Source organism: Vulpes lagopus, chromosome 1 (genome assembly GCF_018345385.1).
Source record: "Vulpes lagopus strain Blue_001 chromosome 1, ASM1834538v1, whole genome shotgun sequence".
NCBI lineage: Eukaryota > Metazoa > Chordata > Mammalia > Carnivora > Canidae > Vulpes > Vulpes lagopus.
This window is the reverse complement of record NC_054824.1, coordinates 57,780,306-57,800,280: the sequence shown is the minus strand read 5'-3', so window position 1 is coordinate 57,800,280 and position 19,975 is coordinate 57,780,306. Positions and strand designations below refer to the sequence as shown.

At 41.1% G+C, this 19,975-nt stretch overlaps 1 protein-coding gene across 2 annotated transcripts in view; it reads right to left on the bottom strand.

Moving 5' to 3' along the window:
- Positions 1-7,618: 7,618 nt before the first annotated feature.
- TNFRSF21 (TNF receptor superfamily member 21) overlaps positions 7,619-19,975 on the bottom strand; it is a 69,242-nt gene continuing 56,885 nt past the window's right edge. For both annotated transcript variants that reach the window (XM_041750362.1, XM_041750369.1), the window contains exons 5-6: positions 10,351-10,579; positions 7,619-9,072 (exon numbers count right to left, since the gene is read on the bottom strand). In XM_041750362.1, the coding sequence (XP_041606296.1) occupies positions 8,843-9,072; positions 10,351-10,579 (459 nt within the window). In that variant the 3' untranslated portion in view covers positions 7,619-8,842. The remainder of the gene's footprint in view (positions 9,073-10,350; positions 10,580-19,975) is intronic.

Below are 19,975 nucleotides of genomic sequence, written 5' to 3'. Positions count from 1 at the left end.
GAGCCCAACATGGGACTTGATCCCGGGTCTCCAGGATCAGGCCCTGGGCCGAAGGCGACACTAAACTGCTGAGCCACCCAGGCATCCCTGAAATTAGGATCTTGAAGAGATACTAGTACCATCATGCTCACTGCAACCCTATTCACAATAGCCAAAACGTGGAAACATTAAATTTCTACTGAGAGATGGATAAGGAAAATCTGGTATATACGTACAATGGAATATTATTTAGACTTTGAAAAGGAAAGGATTTCTGCCATGTGTGACAACATGGATGAACCTTGAGGACATGATGCCTAAGTGAGATAAGCCAGTCACAGAATGACACTGTATGACTTCACTTATGTGAGGGATCTAAAATACTCAAATTCAGAATCAGAGAGTGGAAAAGTGGTTGCCAGGGGCTGGGAGTAGCGAGAAAATTGGGAGTTACTAATCAAGGGGCATAAATTTTAATTAAGCAAAATTAATAAGTTCTAGAGATCTACTGAATACGTTGCACCTATGGTAAATGACACTGTACTGTACACTTAAAAATTTGTCATGAGGGTCAATCTCGTGTTTAAGCAACCAACAAATAAAATTTTTAAAAGAATGAAATTATGGCAATTAGATAGAATGAACATCTGAAACGTAGCAGTTTTTTACTTTAAATTCTTATCTGAGGGATCCCTGGGTGGCGCAGCGGTTTGGCGCCTGCCTTTGGCCGGGGGCGCGATCCTGGAGACCCGGAATCGAATCCCATGTCAGGCTCCCGGTGCATGGAGCCTGCTTCTCCCTCTGCCTATGTCTCTGCCTCTCTCTCTCTCTCTCTCTCTCTCTCTATGACTATCATAAATAAATAATAATAAAAAAATAAAAAAAATAATAAATTCTTATCTGCATGTTTCCATAACTATAAATTCAGATTTGTACTACTATACATGTACTAGAATGACTAAAATAAAAATACTAAAAAATATTGAGGACTAGCAAGGATGCAGAGCTATTGGATCTCTTACATATCATTCTGGGAATACACAATGGACCCACCACTGTGAAAACAGTTTACTGTTTCATCAGATTACTAATAAAGCTAAAAATACACTTCACATTTTATCTAACAATCCTACACCTGAGTATTTATCCTAAGGAAATGAAATTTGTTTCTACATAAAGCCTGTACACAAATGGTCCTAGCAGTTTTATTTGTAATCTCCAAAAAACGGAAATACTCCAAATGTTTTCCAATGCATGAATGGTTAAATGCACCAAGGTACATCCCTACCATGGATTACTACTCAGCAGTGAAAAAGAACAAAGTCTTCATAGGTGTAACCATTGGGTTAGATGGCAATGGAATTATACTGTGAAAATAAGTCAGTCTCAGATTTTATCCTGCACGGTTCCATTTATATATCTTTTTAAATGACAAACTGGTGGTGGAAAACAGGCATCAAGGGTCAGAGTGGAGGGGGAAGATGTCAGCAGGAGGAAGTCTCTTTGTGCTGATAAAGCAGTCCTTGGGGCACCTGAGTGGCTCAGTAGGTTAAGCATCCAACTGTTGATTTTTTAAAAATATTTATTTATTCATGGTAGACAGAGAGAGAGAGAGGCAGACAACACAAGGCAGAGGGAGAAGCAGGCTCCATGCAGGGAGCCCGAGTTGGGACTCGATCCCGGGTCTCCAGGATCACGCCCTGGGCTGAAGGCGGCGCCAAACCGCTGAGCCACCCAGGGATCCCCCAACTGTTGATTTTGACTCAGGTCATGATCTCAGGGTTGAGAGATCCAACCGTGAGACAGGTTCTGTGCTGGCAGAGCCTGCTTAAGATTGTCTTCCTTTCACCCTCCCTCTAGCTCTGCTCCCGTCCCACATAGTCTCTCAAATAAATAAATAAATAAATAAATAAATAAATAAATAAATAAATCTTTTTTTAAGAAGCAGTTCTGTATTCTGATTATGTAGAGGTTTCATGAATCCACATATGTGATAAAACAACAGAGTATAATGAACACATCAGAAAAAAATCCCAAAACTAAAGTGCATGTAACACTGGTGTGAATGCAGTAGCCTATAGCTTAGTTAATAATATTGTGTGAATGTCAATTCCCTGGTTTGAGTAATACTATGGCTATTAAAGATGTCATCCTGGGGAAGCTAGGCAAAGGGTGGATAGGAACTCCCTATACTACTTTGGAATTTCTTGTGTATCTTAAATTATTTCAAAGTAAAAAAAAAGAAAAGAAAAAGAAAAAAATTAACGAGAAAGCCATAAAAGAAAGAAGAAAGAAAGAAGAAAGAAAGAAAGAAAGAAAGAAAGAAAGAAAGAAAGAAAGAAAGAAAAAATCAGCTTCAACTGAGTCCAGAGGAGAGGCTCTAGAAGGGCAGGCACCTTATTTGTTATTTAGGACTTTGCCTGACTCACTCAGTTCTATAATAGTCTCACACTAGCTGTGTGAGGTGGGGGAAGTCACAATCTATCTGTGCATCAGTTTCCCCAACAGCAGGAGGGAAATTCTAACAGTTCCTGCATCTTAAGATACAGGTTAAGATTAGAATTGATTATACCAAGTGCTTTGGATACTTTATGGGAGGAGGTGGAATTCCATGAAGGTACACACACATTTTGTCTTTTGAATATGTGGTAAGTGCACAACAGTCACATGACTGGGCCTCATGTCTCATCCTCATGGTTGGCCAATGTATAAACAATATGAACTCCTTGCTTGAATAATAATGTCTACACCACCTCTGTTTTCCTTCTGGATTGCTTCCCCTTTTCAAACTCATTCCTTTGAAATGTATAGAACTACCACTGTCAGCCCTCTGCTTTTGGTGCAGTTTTCTTTGAAATTAAGACTTCCACTAAAGAACTTCATGATATTTTCCCTTAATTCATATCTGGTTTCTGACTCTCCTAATACTCTTTGTATTTACAGCAATTCGTTTAGATAGATTGGATTATAATGTCCATACGTTTGTTTCCTTTCTGACATGTGAACTTGAGGTCAAGGCCTGCATGCTTTCCTTCATTTATTCCACATACAGTAACTGAGTACCTACCACGTCCCCGGCACTGTTCTAAATGCCGAGGATAGAGCAGTGAATAGACAAATGCCCTGATATCAATGGTGGTTACTGTCTTGCATGGAATTCTTCTTTGCATTCTTAGATTCTGGCATAGTGCCTGTCCCATGCTTGGTGCTTAAATGTTTTGTGGATGGATGAGTGGAGTGATAAAATAAGCATTTCTGTTGGTGGGTACCCTATATTTAAACAAAATGAGCCAAAATCTAGTGAAAAATAGACTATCCCAATTTCTAAAGAGAATGAGAAAAGGCTGTCATAGGACTATTGGAAATGAGCTACCTTTTTGCCTCTTCTACCTCCCTCATGAGATTTCCAGTTTGGTGTCTTGCTATGCATAAAACAATAGGTAAGTGAAAACAAGATACCAGTGCAGAACAGAGGTGTCTCCTCTGGAGAGATGAAGAACCACCCAAAGACTCTTAAATCATGACCTTTTTCCTCCTCAAGATAGTAATTACAAATGATTCCTATATTGAGAAGTAGAAAAAAGATTGGCCAGAAAATCGCTGTGATGTTCCATGTCTTTAAATTTCTAAGTTTGAAGTCTCTCCATTTAAATTTTTGCATTAATTAAGTCAGCTTTAGAGCCAAGTCCAGAAAAAGAATCTAAAATCACAGAGGTTGTGGTCGGTGGTGAGTAGAGCAGGATGTTGTCTCCCTTTGCAGATTTACAAAAATGCCCCTTACAAAACTATGACATTTTAAATCTGGTTCATGGAACTCTTACCTTGGTCTTTATGGGTATACATTCCCTGGATGCCTTAGAAATACTCTAAAAATAATTTTTATTCATAATTTTAAAAATTCTAGCATACACACACATGGTGCAAAACTCAAAAGGCTCCAAAGAACAAATCATGAAAAAAACATGTCCTTCGTTTCCTCTTCCTGTCTCCTGGACAGGCTGTCTCTCTCCCTGGAGGTATCCATTGCCATGTTTTTTATATATCCTTGTAAGGCATTCTATGAATACCTGTATTTTGGAAATAATGAAGACTCTGGCATCCAACATGCTTCACATATTCAACTACTTGAAGTCAAATAGGGTAAAACCTGTTTTGGATCTCTAATTCAAATAATTCTTGTTCAAATCACTAACTTTATTTTCTACTTACTTTCAAGAAAAGAGGCAAAATAAGGATCTTGGAACAGTGAAAGAGTGCTGGCAGGGACTAAGGTAACTGGGCTCTGCCATTATGTAGCAAAAATGAGCTTAAATTCCCACCTGAAAACCATAAGATTTCTCGATAATGTCCAAGTTTCCTTACAAAGGTAAAAGCCAAAATTCTGCTAAACAAGAGATTAATCACATCTCCTTTTCTCAAATCTAGGGTTAAGATAGTTACCTAAGGCATCTACAGTTACAGGACTGTACAATGAGATTAATGCTATCAGAGCCTAGAACAATCTAAGATTCTATGACATAGTGCAGTTAATGACTCATCAGATCTTACTTTATTTTTTGAAAATTGGCAAACTTCAATCAAGTATATATAGACACACAAATCAGAATAACATCACATCCCAAATGTTCTTGAGTAATCATAGCTTATACATTATGCTCAAAGCCACGAAGAATTGATTAGTTGCGTCAATTGTTCATCTATGCAATTAAGCTTTAAAATGTTGTCCAATCCATGCTTGGTAGTGTATCAGTTCTTAACAGGTACATAGAATTTTACAGTAGGGATATGGGTCCTAAAGCAAGTCTGTAGAGTTGAGTAGGACTACATATGGCAAAATCACAATTGCAGATTTTCAGGTTAACTCCCTGTTAAGATTCATCTATAAGATCCAGGGTGAGGATCGAGAAGCACTCTCTTCAGAAACTCTTAAACCAGTGGCCATCCAAGCTGGCTACACATCGGCATCTCCTGGAGAGCTTTAAAAAATGCTCATGCCTGGGTCCCAGGCCCTTAGACTCTGGTATAACTGGTATGGAGGTTAGCCTGGGTACTCAATTTCCCAAAGTTCCCCTGCTGATTTCAATAAGCAACCAGGATCAAGAACCACCAGGATCAAGGCCAGGACTGCCCGACTCTGAAATCTCTCCAGATTGTCCAAAATTATTTATTTATCTCATTTGGAATTGGTGTAATCCTGTCCCATATTAGCACTACTCTGCATAAAACCAAGGCACAGTCGCAGGCAACTCAGGGTGATCTAGAGACCAGTAGCACCCACATCACCTAGGTACCCACCCTCCTTAAGAACTGAAACAATCTGCATTTTAATAAGATCCCCAAGTGTTTCGTTTGCTCATTAAAGTTTAAGGAGCATAGCAAAGTGGCCTCAAATTAGACATAGTAACAAACTCCCACATGTTGTGGCAGGCCAGAGTGGCAAGGATCTTGAGCATTTAGCCCAAAATGAGTTTCCAGGAAAAAAAAAAAAAAAGGGTATGAGGTGCTGGTTCTCTACTTCATTGCAAATTTTCTGAATCAAACTCTCTGGGAAGTCGCCTTTATGATAGACTGCTCATTCCCATGTGATTATTTTCATGTAAAGTTGAGAATCACTGAAGCATGTCCAACTTTTCCCCAGAGTAGAAGTCATTTTCTCCTTTGAAAAGCAGTCTGATCTAATTGTTTAAAAGCTCATCTGCATTTAACCTAAATTGGCCTAGAGCAAACAGTATTACTCTCTAAAGAAAAATAAATTGTCTCTTCCTTAGCCTTGGAAATAATAAGATAGTCTTCCCTCCACCCAAATGATCTTTGTCGTCAGGTTTAGATTTTCCAATTGCTCCTGATTCTGTTTCGTACCCTTCTGGTTATCCTTCCAACCCCCACATCAGGAACTTTCTAGTTCTGCCTAGCCCTCAAAGTAAGGCAGCTCAAACCAGAGAAAACCTCCAAAGTGAAACACATAACATATAAATCAGACTCTAACCCAAACATTATATATATATATATATTTAATAATGCAGCTTGGGGTTGCTTTTTTTGGAGGGGGTAGGCTACGTATTATGTTTATTCAATATTAAGCTTCTGTTTAACCACCACTATGTCCCTTTCCCTTGGATCATCCGGAGATGCTACCCCATTCCTATGCTTTCACCTTTATTTACTAAACATAAGTATAAGGCTTTACGTCTAAGCCAAATAAATTTCATCCCTGTGATCTCTGTGTCCACTGCTTCAGCCCAACAAAGGAATTCTGGTTATCAGTCCTGAGTAAACAGTCTTGGATTCAGATCCAATCTGACCTCTACAACTTTTTTTTTTTAATTTTTATTTATTTATGATAGTCACACACAGAGAGAGAGAGAGAGGCAGAGACACAGGCAGAGGGAGAAGCAGGCTCCATGCACCGGGAGTCCGACGTGGGATTCGATCCTGGGTCTCCAGGATCGCGCCCCGGGGCAAAGGCAGGCGCTAAACTGCTGCGCCACCCAGGGATCCCTGACCTCTACAACTTTTGTTGTAGACCCTTAAACAAGTTCCTTAGGCTTTATAAGCCTATTCTTCATCTATAGAATGGGTACAATAATAGTACCTAACTTATAAGATAGTTCTGAGGTTTCACTGAAATAATGTAAAAATCGCTTTGCAAAGTATAAAGCCGCATAACTGGTTAAGAAAATAATAATCCCCAAGCTATGAATAACTTACAACCATAAGTTACAACCATAACTCTGATTTATTTGTTTTCAACTCCCCCCAAAAGTAGTGGCATAAGTCTTAAAATCTGAAAAGCACACTCTGTGTCCTCCCCTACTATCTCTGACTCATTCTAGTTTGCTTTTCTTCTGCGAAGAGTTTCTGTCTTCTGTTGACAAAAGAGGAAGGGAAACCTGGCCTGAGAACCATAAAAACAAATGCCAGAATGGTTCTCTAGAAACTAGCCACATGGAAGTGGATGAAAGCAGAAAACCCCTTTAATATCCACTCCCATGGGAGTCAAAGTGTTCAGACAGGCCATCTACTTCCAGTTTCTCACTGAAAGAGGAACTCAAAACTGCTGATGCCCTGGCCATTGGAATTTTATAGAGCCAGCGTACCCAAGCTAAGGGGGGTATGTGATCAAATACAAAATACAACATAATGTAAAACAATACATATGATGTGATGTAATATGTCCCATCAACATAAGACTTTATCTTGCCCTATTGCCACGAAAGCCCCTTAAAGTTACTCAGAGGGAATGAAATTTCACATCAAAGCCTATAAACTGGTATAGACCCCCCACAAGTAGTCAACTTCTTAAATGGAAATGAGTAAGAATAGACTCCAGGGTCTGGTCATCATTCCACCTCTCTACCTCCAAATCTTCATTTCTTAAAATAGGGACAGTCTCCAAAACAGGAGCCTCAGATTTACCTCCAAAAGACCAGGAAATCCTTTATCATCTTTAACACTTGACCATCCTTCCCTGTGAATCTCCAGATACTCCTCCAGACACAAAGCTTTGTTAATTTGCATGATTTACAGATCAGAAATGCTGAGATTTTTAGAATACACACATTTTTTCCAAAAGACTAATCAAAGAGTTATAACTTGAGCATATACCAGGCAAGTAGGAAATACACTCAAACTACTCAAGTAACAAACACCTAATATTTATTAATAAATTAGTACACTTGAAGGCATTTTTCTCATATCAATCCCTCACCATGACCCACAAATCCCACCCACACAAAGGGAGTCCACACCACCTTTGCATTCGAGTCTGCCAACTGAGCATTAGAGAGAGAGCAGGCTTATAAATGGGAGCAGAGTTGCAAATATATCAGACAAGAGTCCTTACAGCTGCAGCCATTTTTAATTAAAATGATTGAATGACGAAGGAGACCCACCAAGACCAAGGCCTTGAGGCGGATTGGACCTACGGACTACTTATATATAAAAAACAAGACATTGTTTAAAGCAAAGCTGGGCAAATTCCCTATAGAAAAAGGTGCCACTGGCACTCAGTTGGGACTTTCCAAAGTGCAGCAGTATGTTCCAGAACAGCTCAATTCCTAAAAGATGAAGTTCAAGTTCTTTGGTGGCCCAGTTGTCAAGCCACTTAAGTAGCAAGTTCTGATGGCTTGAGGATTTCATGTCTCCAGCCCAGAGCATATTAGCAGAAGAGAAGCACAAGGAATCAGGCATTCTACACGGTGCTCAAGTGAAAACCATACAATCAGCAACAGTGTGGTCAAGTTTCAGCCATGAATATGAACTATACAAGGCATATTAAAAAGAGAACTCAAAATCTAATTGCATTACAGTAACTCAATGGGGTATTACATTTCTTCAAATCTTAAGAAAATTTGTAAATTACAAACAATAATAAAAATAGTAATAATTAAAAAAAAAAGGAGATGTGGATGTCGAGACATGAAGACTGCTGATAGAATTCACAAGATGCCATTATACTTTTAAGAAGTTAAAAGCCTCACAATCCAGTGTGCAGGGAAAAGCTACACTGCATTTGTGGTATATTAAGTGAATTTAAAGTGCACAGAACAATTTTGAAAACACATAAGAAGTCAAAACAAAGAAAATATGGAACCTAAAAAACTTTAGTGGTGGGCATTTTTCAACAGTTAACACCTTGAGAAGGCTCATAAACTATCTTCCTAGAAGGGTTAAAAAAAGAAAAAAGAACCCAAAACACTGGCCATATACTCTATTAAACACACATACACACACACATGCACACACACACACACACGCACGCACACACATCCCCCAAAAAACCAGAAAAATAAAAGCAAAACAAATGAAAAACCACCCTGCCACTAAATGGAGTAATTTCCAGAGTGCGGTATCCCTCGTTGGTCTACAGTAGGTCGGGAAGATGGCTATATACAGAGTCCAAGAGGGTCTGACTGGCTTCCTGGCTCTTGACTCCAATAATCTCAAATAGCCGGTCCAGCTTGTCCTCAGCCTGAGGAATCTCTTCAATCACCCGCAGCTCCTCAGGATTCAGAATGTGGAGCATGTCATCAAAAATAGGCTGCAAGTCACAGGGGTCCAGGCGTACCTGCCGCAACACTGTGTCCTTCTTTTCTGCAGGGAGGAGAGGGGAGAGAAGGGGACAGAGGTAAAGGGGCCGCACTGGGGAAAGCCAGGAGAGTTAGGAGGCACAGCTCCCCTCTCCCTAGGCTGTCCACACCCCCCACCCCCACCCTCAAGGTGAGTAAGGGAACCTCTGGCGCATTTTCAACAAGAGGGAGTTTTTATTTGCACTGCACTTAAGATAACAAACAAGATTTGGCTAATAGAGATCAAAGAACCACTCGAATGGGTTGCTGATTGTCATTAGCATGACTTTTGCCTTGACTTAAAAAGACATCTAGATTCTTCTCCAACTTGGGAGAATGCTGAAATGCTTACAGAAACGTAAAAATCTAAAACAAAACAAAACAAACAGAAAAGCATTCTCCCCATCTGTCCTGTGTTACTAAACAAAGACATCAGTCCACCTTTCCCCTCAAACACTCCAAGCCAATGTAATCTGCTGATCTGACTTTCTAATTACACTGCCCTTGTTTAAAACTAAACTGCCAAGAGCAAAAGCACAGGACTAAGAAAATACTGCTTCCTGGGTCATACCCTTCAGTGAGGTGAGGGACAATAACTTTGATCACTATTATAAATAGCTTTCTCTAAAATATAACACGTAACATAAAATACAAACTAAAGTATAAATCTTTCATATAAATATAAAATAGACAAAGATAGATAGGCAAAGTATGGAAAATAGAACATATTTTATAAGCACAGACTATAACATAACCTAAAACATCACTCTTTCACTGAAGTATAACTGGAATTACCCAAACTGGGAAATTTCGAGCAAAAATCTGTCATCAATATAGAGCGCATGCTAATCCCTCCCCTGCTATTCAAAACTGCAAGTGGCAAATTATTTACCAAACACGGCAATCCACAACGTTTAAAACATTGCTATTTGCAACAATTCTTAACAGACTGAATTTTAATTTGAGTCACTGAAACCTACACTTCTGACTCTCAAGATAGGTTAGACTTTAAATCCTTGGATTCTCTAAACCTGGTAAATAATTTTCAAAATAAACCTGCCAGACTACATTTTATCAGACCTTCCCCGAAACTCCCACGATAGCATCATGAGGATGGAGGGTGACCCGTGCAGGTCCCGGCCAGATCATCACAGCTAAAGCCCTTGCTGCGTCTCCCAGGCCTGGGGGCTAGGAGAAGTCTTCCCGGGCAGGCCGCCCGCCAGACTCAAACCCCAGGGCTCCTCCGGGGACGCCTAAAGAATGCACATCCTCGTGGGCGGCCTGCCAGGCCTGCCAGCCCTACCTTTGGTAATAAAGGAGCCCGTCCTGCTCAGCGCCGACGAGCCGCTGGATGTGGAGTCACAGCGAAGCAGGGGCTCGGACTCATCCACGAAGAAGCCCTTGTTCTTATCCAGCGGGGAAGGCTCCACCGTCAGCAGAGCGGAATTCTCCAGTTTCGTGTTGGGGCTGGGGATGGGGCTCGGGCTAAGGGGGCTGGGGCTCATCGGGAGAGCCAGTTTGTCAGTTTCCAGCTGGGGGAGGAAGCAAACAATGTTTTTTTCTTAGCTACTTCAAAAATTATAGAGGAAAAAAAATGAAATCGGGACCCCTTCTCGGGTGCCCTTTTTTGTCCCACGTAATGGTTTATGTATACATTCGGCCGTTTTGACAGGCCGTAGCTTACGTTATTGCTAGGCACACACATACACATTTTTTAAAGCCTTCAAAAATCTACGTGGGGCTATGCGAAAGCGTTAGAAATGCGGAAGCATATACACCAAGCTGCTACCTCACAGGACTAAAACTGGACAAGGGAGTGAAGGGGAAGATCTCCAACTCAAAATATAATTTGATAGGGGCACCTGGTGGCTCAGTCAGCTCAGCGGCTGCCTTTGGCTCAGGTCATGATCCTGGGGGGTCCTGCGGCAGGCTCTCCACTGAGCCGGGCTCTGCTTCTCCTTCTGCCCCTCCCCCTGCCCGTGGTCTCTCTTACTTCTCTCTGTCTCTCAAATAAATAATAAAATCTTAAAAATATATATATATATACATATATATATATGTATATATATATATTTCAATAGAGCTGGAAAAGGTCTTAGATAGCATCTAGTACATTCCCTTCTGCGTGGGTTGAATTATGTTCCCAAAATTCTTATGTTGAAGTCCTAACTTTCGTAACTTTCTGTGTCCCAGAACGCAACTCTATGTGGAGATAGGACCAACTAAGTAGCTTTAAAAAGTGGTGATTAAAGAATAGCTGAGCCCTACTCCAATCCAATATGACTGATGTCCTTATGAGAAGCCATTAGGACACAGACACACACAGTGGGAAGACCAGATAAAGCCACAGGGTAAAAGCTAGCATCTTCTACAAGCCAAGGAGAGAAGCCTCATGACACCTTTATCTCAAACTAGCCTCCAGAATTGTGACAAAATAAGCTTCTGTTGTTTCACCTTCCAGTCTGTAGTACTTCATCGCGGTAGCCCTAGCAAACTAATACACCCTCTCTTTACAAGTAAGGAAACTGAGGTCTGGAGAAATGCTGAGACTCCCTTAATTATAGGCTCCCGCCCAGTAAGGGGCAGAACCAGACCCTAGGCAACCTGACTCTCATTTGAAAGCAGCTCGGGAGGACGCCAGAGGCAAAAGCAGCCAGAAGGAGAAAGGGAGGACCACCCCCCTGGAGCCAGTGTAGTACAGCTCCTGTGGGTTTAACGGAGACAGAGAACCTGGCATTCTGGAGGAGAGAGTCACAAAGACAATAACAAGAAAGTAAACAAACGAGATGGTTTCAGATGGAGATGGTGAGCTCCATGACCACTGGTCACTTTGTGGAGAATGGATTTGGATGGGGAGGGATCGAAAAACAAAACAGACCACTTGGGAAGCTGTTACCGTGGCCAGGTGAGATGAAATCGGGGCTTGCACCCGGGTGTGCAGTGGGGAAATGATAGAAGATATCATCCCATTTGACAGGTGAGGTGACTAAGGCCCAGAGAGGACACACAGCCATTGGGAGGCCAGTGCTCAACACGGGTCAGCTTGATATCTCTACTTGGCTTGTCATCTAACATTATGCTTTAGAACTCTGGCAGGCACTTGTCACATCTACTAGTCCATGGACCTTAAGCTTTTTATTGGCTCTTCCAGCATGAAAGGTACCTGGGAGCCAGGTGGCCAGAGCCTACAGGGTAGGGTTCAGGAAGTGTTAATCACCGCTCATTAGAACCCTCATGACTTCACTCACACACACAGACAAAACATTTTCAAGTTCCTCAATCAAGAAGACATTGACCCTCATTTCAAAGTATTGGGTTGAATAGTTGTAAAAAGCACAAGGCAAACACAACTGCCTCTTTTACAACCTGCAAGGCCTGAGAAATTCTTACAATTGACTGCAGATTCCAAAGACCACCGATTAATCTATCCTTCCAACAGCATTTTGCCTCTGTACAACCACCCACACCCCGCTTCTGCTTCCAGTGCAAGTTTAAGACTCGGGTAAAGCATTCCCAGCTGTCCCCTTTCGATCCACAGACGAGTTTTATGTATAGGCTTTAAAATTTATAATTCAATAGTCTCTGGCATGTGCCCCTCCTCTGTGAAAATGCACATGGCCATTCATGCCAATACGCATTTTTTTATTCACTCAATTAGACAAAGAGCACTTGTCCACACTTTGGTTCTCAGGGACAACATTACATTGGACAACACGGTCAGTCAATATAGTGCACTGTTCTTGCTTTAAAAAAAGAAATCCCTGCCCACAAATCACATGCCAACAGACTAAGGAGTCCACCCACCCGCTTCCTGAACTTAGTTCAAAACCTTAAATATTTAATTTTTTTCCCCACTTTTGCCAAAGAATCCCATCCATGGAAATTAAGTACATGATTGCCAACATCATTCAGAAAGACAGAATGCTACAAGAATGCTCTCTTATAATTAACAATGAGTCAAGTGAATATGAAAATGCCCCTAAGAATGGTTTTAGCGTCGACACAGTGGGGCTAAGAACCATAGCCAAAGCCTGAGATCATGTGACAGTCATCTTTCTAGAAAATCTATTCAGCTACTAAGTATAGGTATCCCTTACTTTGTGCAGGATACATAGCAGCCAGCTGCATTCCAGGTTTCTCTAGAGTTATTTGCATTTTTTTCTATAAGAAAACGTTGCTGATAGAAACTTAACTTTTTTCCTCCCTTTACCTTACTATTTATAATATCCATCCAAACTTCATTGCAACATAGCAACTCAAGTACTGTTTGACCTATGATAGCTCTAATCGTAAATGAAGTCACCGGGATATGTGGAATAAATTAATTCTTTATTGATTCAGCAAGTTCATTGTGGGGTTCACAGCAAATAAAGAATAGCTGTAACAAGATTTAGATATGAAAAGACAAATACTCTAAACAAGAAAGCCAGAGAAGGGTCTCATCCTCTTGCAAAAGCTGTAAGCATAAACTTACCCAAATATTCAAAAAGTAGATTACAAGTGACTTAATTTATTCCTTATACATCTCCGAGCCTTCCAAATTCTCTACAGGGACATATTAACTTTTATAATTATAAAAACAATACATGTTATTTTTAAAAGCAGTTGCCACTGATAAGTATGTTTTCCCTTTGCGAACTTGACAATGTTATGGCTGCTGTGGCTCCTATTTATACGGGTAGCCAAGGAACAGGAGAGTTGGAAGATCACCGACTTGGCTGAGTGCCTCTCTAGACTTCTGTCAAGCATTCACAGGTGCAAAAGGGGAACACTGTCCCCCAACTTATTGCAGTGAGGTAGATACAAAGCCTTAAGAGAAAGGCCTCTCAGGAAACTTGGCCAGGGAAGGCAATCTACCCACCAGATAATTAAAGTTCCTTTGCAGAAACCTATAAAATGTCATTCTTGGGGCACCTAGGTGGCTCAGTCGGTTAAGCAGCTGCCTTTGGCTCAGGTTATGATCCCAGGGTCCTGGGATGGAGCCCCACGTCAGACTCCCTGCTCAATGGGATTCCTGCTTCTCCTTTTCCACTGCCTGTGCTCTCTCAAGTAAATAAATAAAATATTTTTTTTAAAAAAATATTCTTTTTGCCTTCCAGCCACGAGCTAATCACGCTAACTGGGAAGACTCACTGGGGAAATGAGGTAGAGACGGTAAGAAAGGGGAGGAGGCAGGGATAACGAGGTGGAGAGCTCCCCAAGCAGCCCAAACCAGGTTCTATCCTGTGAACTTTAAGAGCATGCAATTTATTTTCGCCAAATGGGCCCCCAAATGTCCTCCTGATCAGCTTCCATGCAAGTACACTCAGTCCTTCCTGATACTGTATTTATTAGTCCCAAGTGAGAGGGAAAGAGAGATAAATGTTTCACCTTAACTCCATGGCTGAGTCACATCTAAAGCTCCACTGCTGACCTGACTGTTCTCCTTTCCGATTACCAGCACCACTGAGGACAAGGAACCAGCCAAATGGATGAGGTAAACAAGGTCTTGACTGAAATGTGTGGGCTTGAACATCTCTGGGCTGCAGAGGTTTGCAGCAGCGTTTGTGAGAACAGCGCTTGAACTTGTATTTGGGCTACACTGGAACGAGCCATTTCCAGCTGCGTCCTGGCAATCCTCCGCTCTTACAGGTTCCAAAATACCCACTCTGGGCACTCAGCTAAATTACAGCCTGAAGCTGAAGCTCAAAAATAAGTCTTCTCTTATAATACCAAACCGAAAAGCACTTTCACCGTTGCCTCGCACTTCCTAAGGGGATACACTGTGGAAGACTGAAGTTTGCTTGCCCTGGGGGATGGTGCAGCCATGGATGGTAAAGGAACACCCTTCCAAGCCTTGGTCATGGCAAAAGTGGTTTATAAATGAAACAAGGTCCTAGGACTCCCTTCCTTCCCTGCTACAAGCTAGCAGTTTTCCTAAGCATACTCTGCAAATAGGAATGGCCAGAGAACTCCAGCCTCAGAAGCAATCTTTCCAGCATGCGTTGTATGTTCCTCACAGTCAACTCTTAAACCTGAAAGTCATTAATATCCTGGAATTTCACTGCAAGGGAAAAAAGGAAATAGACCTCTAACTAGCTGTGTGGCCTTAGAAAAATTCCTTCCCTCCTTTTACCTGTTTCCTCATTTCTGAGCAAAAAAGATTTAGACCAGGTCATCTCTATTCAACTTGTATCTAATTTATTGTCTGCCCTACTATTGCTATGTCATTCTCTCTGCCACCAACCCACCCACCCCAACTCTCTTTCTCTTTCCAAGTTACCCCCACCACCTGATTCACTCAACTCAAGTTTACCACTGAGTTATTTTCAATTACTACCCAATTACAATCTCCCTGTGGTTGCACAATCTATTTTCATAAAAGTAATTAACAACTTTGATGCATCAATGACCCCCTGAAATGAAGCATTAATTACCCAGCCTAGATGCTCTTTGCCAATCTGCTAAAATGGTTCAACTTAACCCCTTGGCTCCTGGCACCACCCAGTTGGATTCCCCAAGGCCCCTCTCCCCCCTCCATAGCCAGTTATGCCTGACAGACTCAAGAAGAAGCCTCCTTTACAGTCAGGGATACTTCTTCCACTGAACTTTCCCTCCAGACCTCATCCAACACTCAATAAGAAGGGAGAATCCTATGCCACATTTGTGAAATTTTTCATCACTTTAATAATGGTCTTTAAAAGCTCATCTGCTAAATTCAATGAACACTAATTGCTATTCCATCTGAGTTGGCCAGCTTGTTACTCAGATCCAATAAACAACAGGGACTTTAAGAAATAAACCATTACCAGTATATGTAAAATGATTCAGCATGAAATATAAGTAATCCATTTGCTCTTATGAGCATCATCTGACAGATGAGAAAACTGAGTCTCTAAGAGGTTTGCATAACCTGCCCAAGGTCAGAGTACCAGGATTCAAGATCAGGTCCGTCCACTTTCCAAATGATCCTCCTGGCTGAGCCATTGTCACTTCTCTGCCTGGACCCACTATGTTTACAGGAAATGTCAACCCCCCTGTAAACTCAGTGCAAGCAATAAGCCAGATGGCCGCCCTGAGATAAAGATGAAAGATTCCATAAATATCAGATACCTCAACTACGGCCCAATAATTTAGTTTTGTATTTGAAAATATTCCAGGTCCCAACAGACCAGTGACAGTTAAGAGAAACAAACACATTCAATTTCTACTAAAGTTTTATCTCAAAGGAATTACAGTCACAAATAAATATATAACTAAAATGATTTAAGGATTATATTTTCTCAAGCTTGTTTCCCCTGCTCTCCCAGCTGCTCACGATATCAAAATCAAATTAGATTTCATTACCTCCTATAAGTCTAGTAGGTATATAAGACTGGGCTCTGATAAAAGCAAGGGCTATCTCCCTTGCCATGTAAATATCTAGATATCTGAATCTATGCAGTCCCTATGTTTAGAGAACAAGGATGCAGATAGTAAGGAAAGCTTTGTTACCTGAATCTAGGTAGTGCCAGGATTTCAGATATAAATGAGGGTTCAGATAATGACAGTTACCAACCATCTCTCAAAAAATTATCTGAGTCTATTCAATTCCTAAGTTCAGGTAGTAAAGAACATCTGAGAAGTACAGTGATTTCTCCCTTAAAAAAATGAAACAAACACAAGGGTGGCCCCTAATTTTAAAAAAAGGAAAAATGGGTAGGAGACAATGAGTTTACTCTTCTAGTGTGAATTCTTATTAAATTCAATTCAGTTGTCTCCCTTTGACTCATGGCATGATCCTGGAGTCCTTTGATCAAGTCCTGCATCGAGCTTCCTTCAGGGAGCCCTGCTTCTCCCTCTGCCTATGTCTCTGCCTCTGTGTGTGTGTGTGTCTCCTGAATAAATAAATAAAATCTTTTTTAAAAAAGATTAAAAAATAAATAAATTCAACTCAGAGAAATAAGTCTTGGCAAGATAATCCAAATTTACACAGTACAAACTTTTTTCCAAACAAATAGAAGAAAAGAACAACACAAGAAGATGTTGATCCCTTAGCCCTTAGAAGAAGTGTTACAGTTTTAAGAAATTTGGAGGGAACTCTTGGAAATGGAAATATGAACTAGAAATACACATGTGTGTATATATTGATAAAGCAAAGATGTTAAAATGTGAATTGACTGTTCAATCTAGGTGGTAAATTTATGGGTGTTTGCTGTACTGTGTTTTCAACTTTTCTTTGTTTCATAAGCCTTATTTTTTAGTTGGGAAAATAAATTTTACAAAAGGGCTAAAAGCCAAATAACTATAAGACAAAAATTCCCCAAACTTTTCCTAGGCTTCTGATTCTTTAGTCTGTTGTTGTCTTTCCGTCTTTCTTCTCTTGCCACAGGAAAGGGAGACCAGAAGGTGCTTCCATTGCATAAGTAGGGAAAGGGCTAACACATAAATCAAATCATCAGTTGGCAAGTGGACATTGCTGCCCTTATGTGGTCTAGATCCCCCCAGGGTCACTGGAGGTCATAGGATGGAAGCAGGAACAGGAGTGCAATGCCAAGAAGCCCTGCTCAGCTTCCCTGGGAAGTCCTGTGTCAGACGACAGCGGTAGCACAGCTGAGTGGCCACCCAGCCATGCACTGCCCCCGAGAGCTGGGAGCCACAGCAGAGCCTGCAGAATGAAGGAACTCGCCCTCGTGAGGCTCAGAGGATTAACTTGGCCAAAAAATATCAGAACCACTGGGGAATTATTTTAAAAGGCACTTCACACCCACCCTAGTTCTATCCAAGCATAGCATAACGAGAGTCTTTTGTACCAACTGCAACCTTACTTAAGACTATATTTAAACTTTATCCCAGGTTAGCTGGCTATAGTGTGTTTATCCTTTAACTACCCCAAGCCCAAGTCAAGGCAGTTGCTAGTCTTGTGTGTATGTCATCCATCTATTGTTTATTTCTTTTTTTAAAGTTCTTTTTTTATTAATTAATTAATTAGAGAGAGAGAGACAACTCACGTGCTGGGGGATAGATAGAGAAGCAGGTTCCCCATTGAGCAGGGAGCCTGACATGGGGCTCCATCCCAGGGCCCTAAAGCAGACACTTACCGCCTGAGCCACCCAGGCGCCCCAATTCTGTTTATTTCTAAAAGTTAAGTTCAAAACTGAATCCCAAAGGCTACAAATCCACCCACATTTAAGTGAAGGTGGCTAATCCTTGCCCTAGGCAAAAGAACTGTTCCTCTCCTGGATGCAGAGGGGAAATGCCACAGGAAGCCACAAGTAGTGCTGTACAAAGCTGCCAGAGCTGGTAAGAACCAGCTGGCTCTGGAGGGAGAAGGAAGGGAGGGTGAGCCCCGCCCAGCCGCTGGCGCATGTGTCTGCAAGCTGTCGGGGCTGCTGACATCAACGGTAATGTTACAGCCCTGAGCTGACTCACAGACCAGCTTTCTCGAAAAAGGAAGTGATGATAGAGTAAGTGGGCTCTCTTGGTTCTGAGCTGGAGCCCACTCACATTCAAACATACTGCTGAACCTTACAAGAGCTCAGCCCCTGGACACACGAGGAGATCATGCTGTTGGAAATGACGTGGGTTTCCCTAAATTTCACTCGCTGAGAACCCACTAGGAAGCCTTTCCCACAAAAAAGCCTTTGAACAACTCTAACCATGAAAAAAAGTTGCATGAATCTTACAAGAAGCTTGCCTTAAGGCGGTGTGGAAGATAGAAAGTAACTTCATAGGAAACTCAAGACCTTGAGATAAGAAGGCTCAAGCTCATCTCCATGACTCAAGTGTTTTGAACTTGTTCAATTTGATTAAATTAGTATTATTTAATAAAAATCATTAGGTGGATGCACGCCATTAGAATTAGAATCTACCTGGTACATAATTCCAAAAGTACGAAAGGGGTTACCTTGAAAAATACTTCTCCCTAATTAACCTCTGACTTACAGTACTTGGCTTCTCAGCTTCCCTGCTGGTGGTAACTCTTAGCAACTCTTCGTGTCCTCTTCCATACAGTCGATACTTACACCAATAAATAGGTAATATATATTCTCCACCCAATCCCAGCTCTTCTTTATTTTTTACATTTTTTTTACTTTCACTTTTTTTTTTAACACAACATGGCAGCCGAGGGCACCCACTGTTCTGCACCTTGCCTTTTTTTCATTTAAAAACCGTTCTTGAGGTTAGCACATAAATAGCTGACTTGCTCCTTTGGACAAGTGCGGACTGTCCCTCTGTATGGATGTCCCACAGTGTACAGGACCAGGTCCCTGTTGAAGGGCATTTATGCCGCCACCCCTCTTTTATTACAAATGATGCTACGAGGAATACTTATACATGCAACGTTCTACACACATAAAGGAGGTATGTGGGACTATATGTAGGACATATTCCTGGAAGTGTAGGGTCAGTAGTCAACTGCCATATACTTCGGTAGATAATACCAGATGACTCTGTAAGGGTTGGACTAATGTACACACACACGTCAACAGATACTGTTCGTCTTTCCCTATACCCTCACAACACAAAAATGGTATCATATCTTCCCACTTCTTACCATCTAAGAAGTTAAAATTGTATTGCAGTGTAGGTTTCCATTTTAATTTTTCTTATTCTGAGCAAGGCTAGGAAATCTATATACCTTTAAGAGTCTTCAGTATTTCCTTTTCTGTGAGCTGTCTTGTTCACAGACTGTGCATTTTTCTTTTGGGTCATTGGTCTCTTAATTAATTCCTAAAAGCTCTTCATTTTTTAAGGCCATTAACTCTGTTGCAAACAACTTCTCCTAGTCATTATTCTGTCTTTTGATTGGCCTATGATGTTTCCTGGCTTGTGCATTTATTGTTAAGTAGTTGAATCTTTCTTGTACGACTTCCATGTTTCCTATCATTGTCAGAAGAGACTTACCTACTGTTGTGAGAATAAAAACAAAAAAGAATTTCCCCATGTTTTTTTCTAGTTCTTTTTGG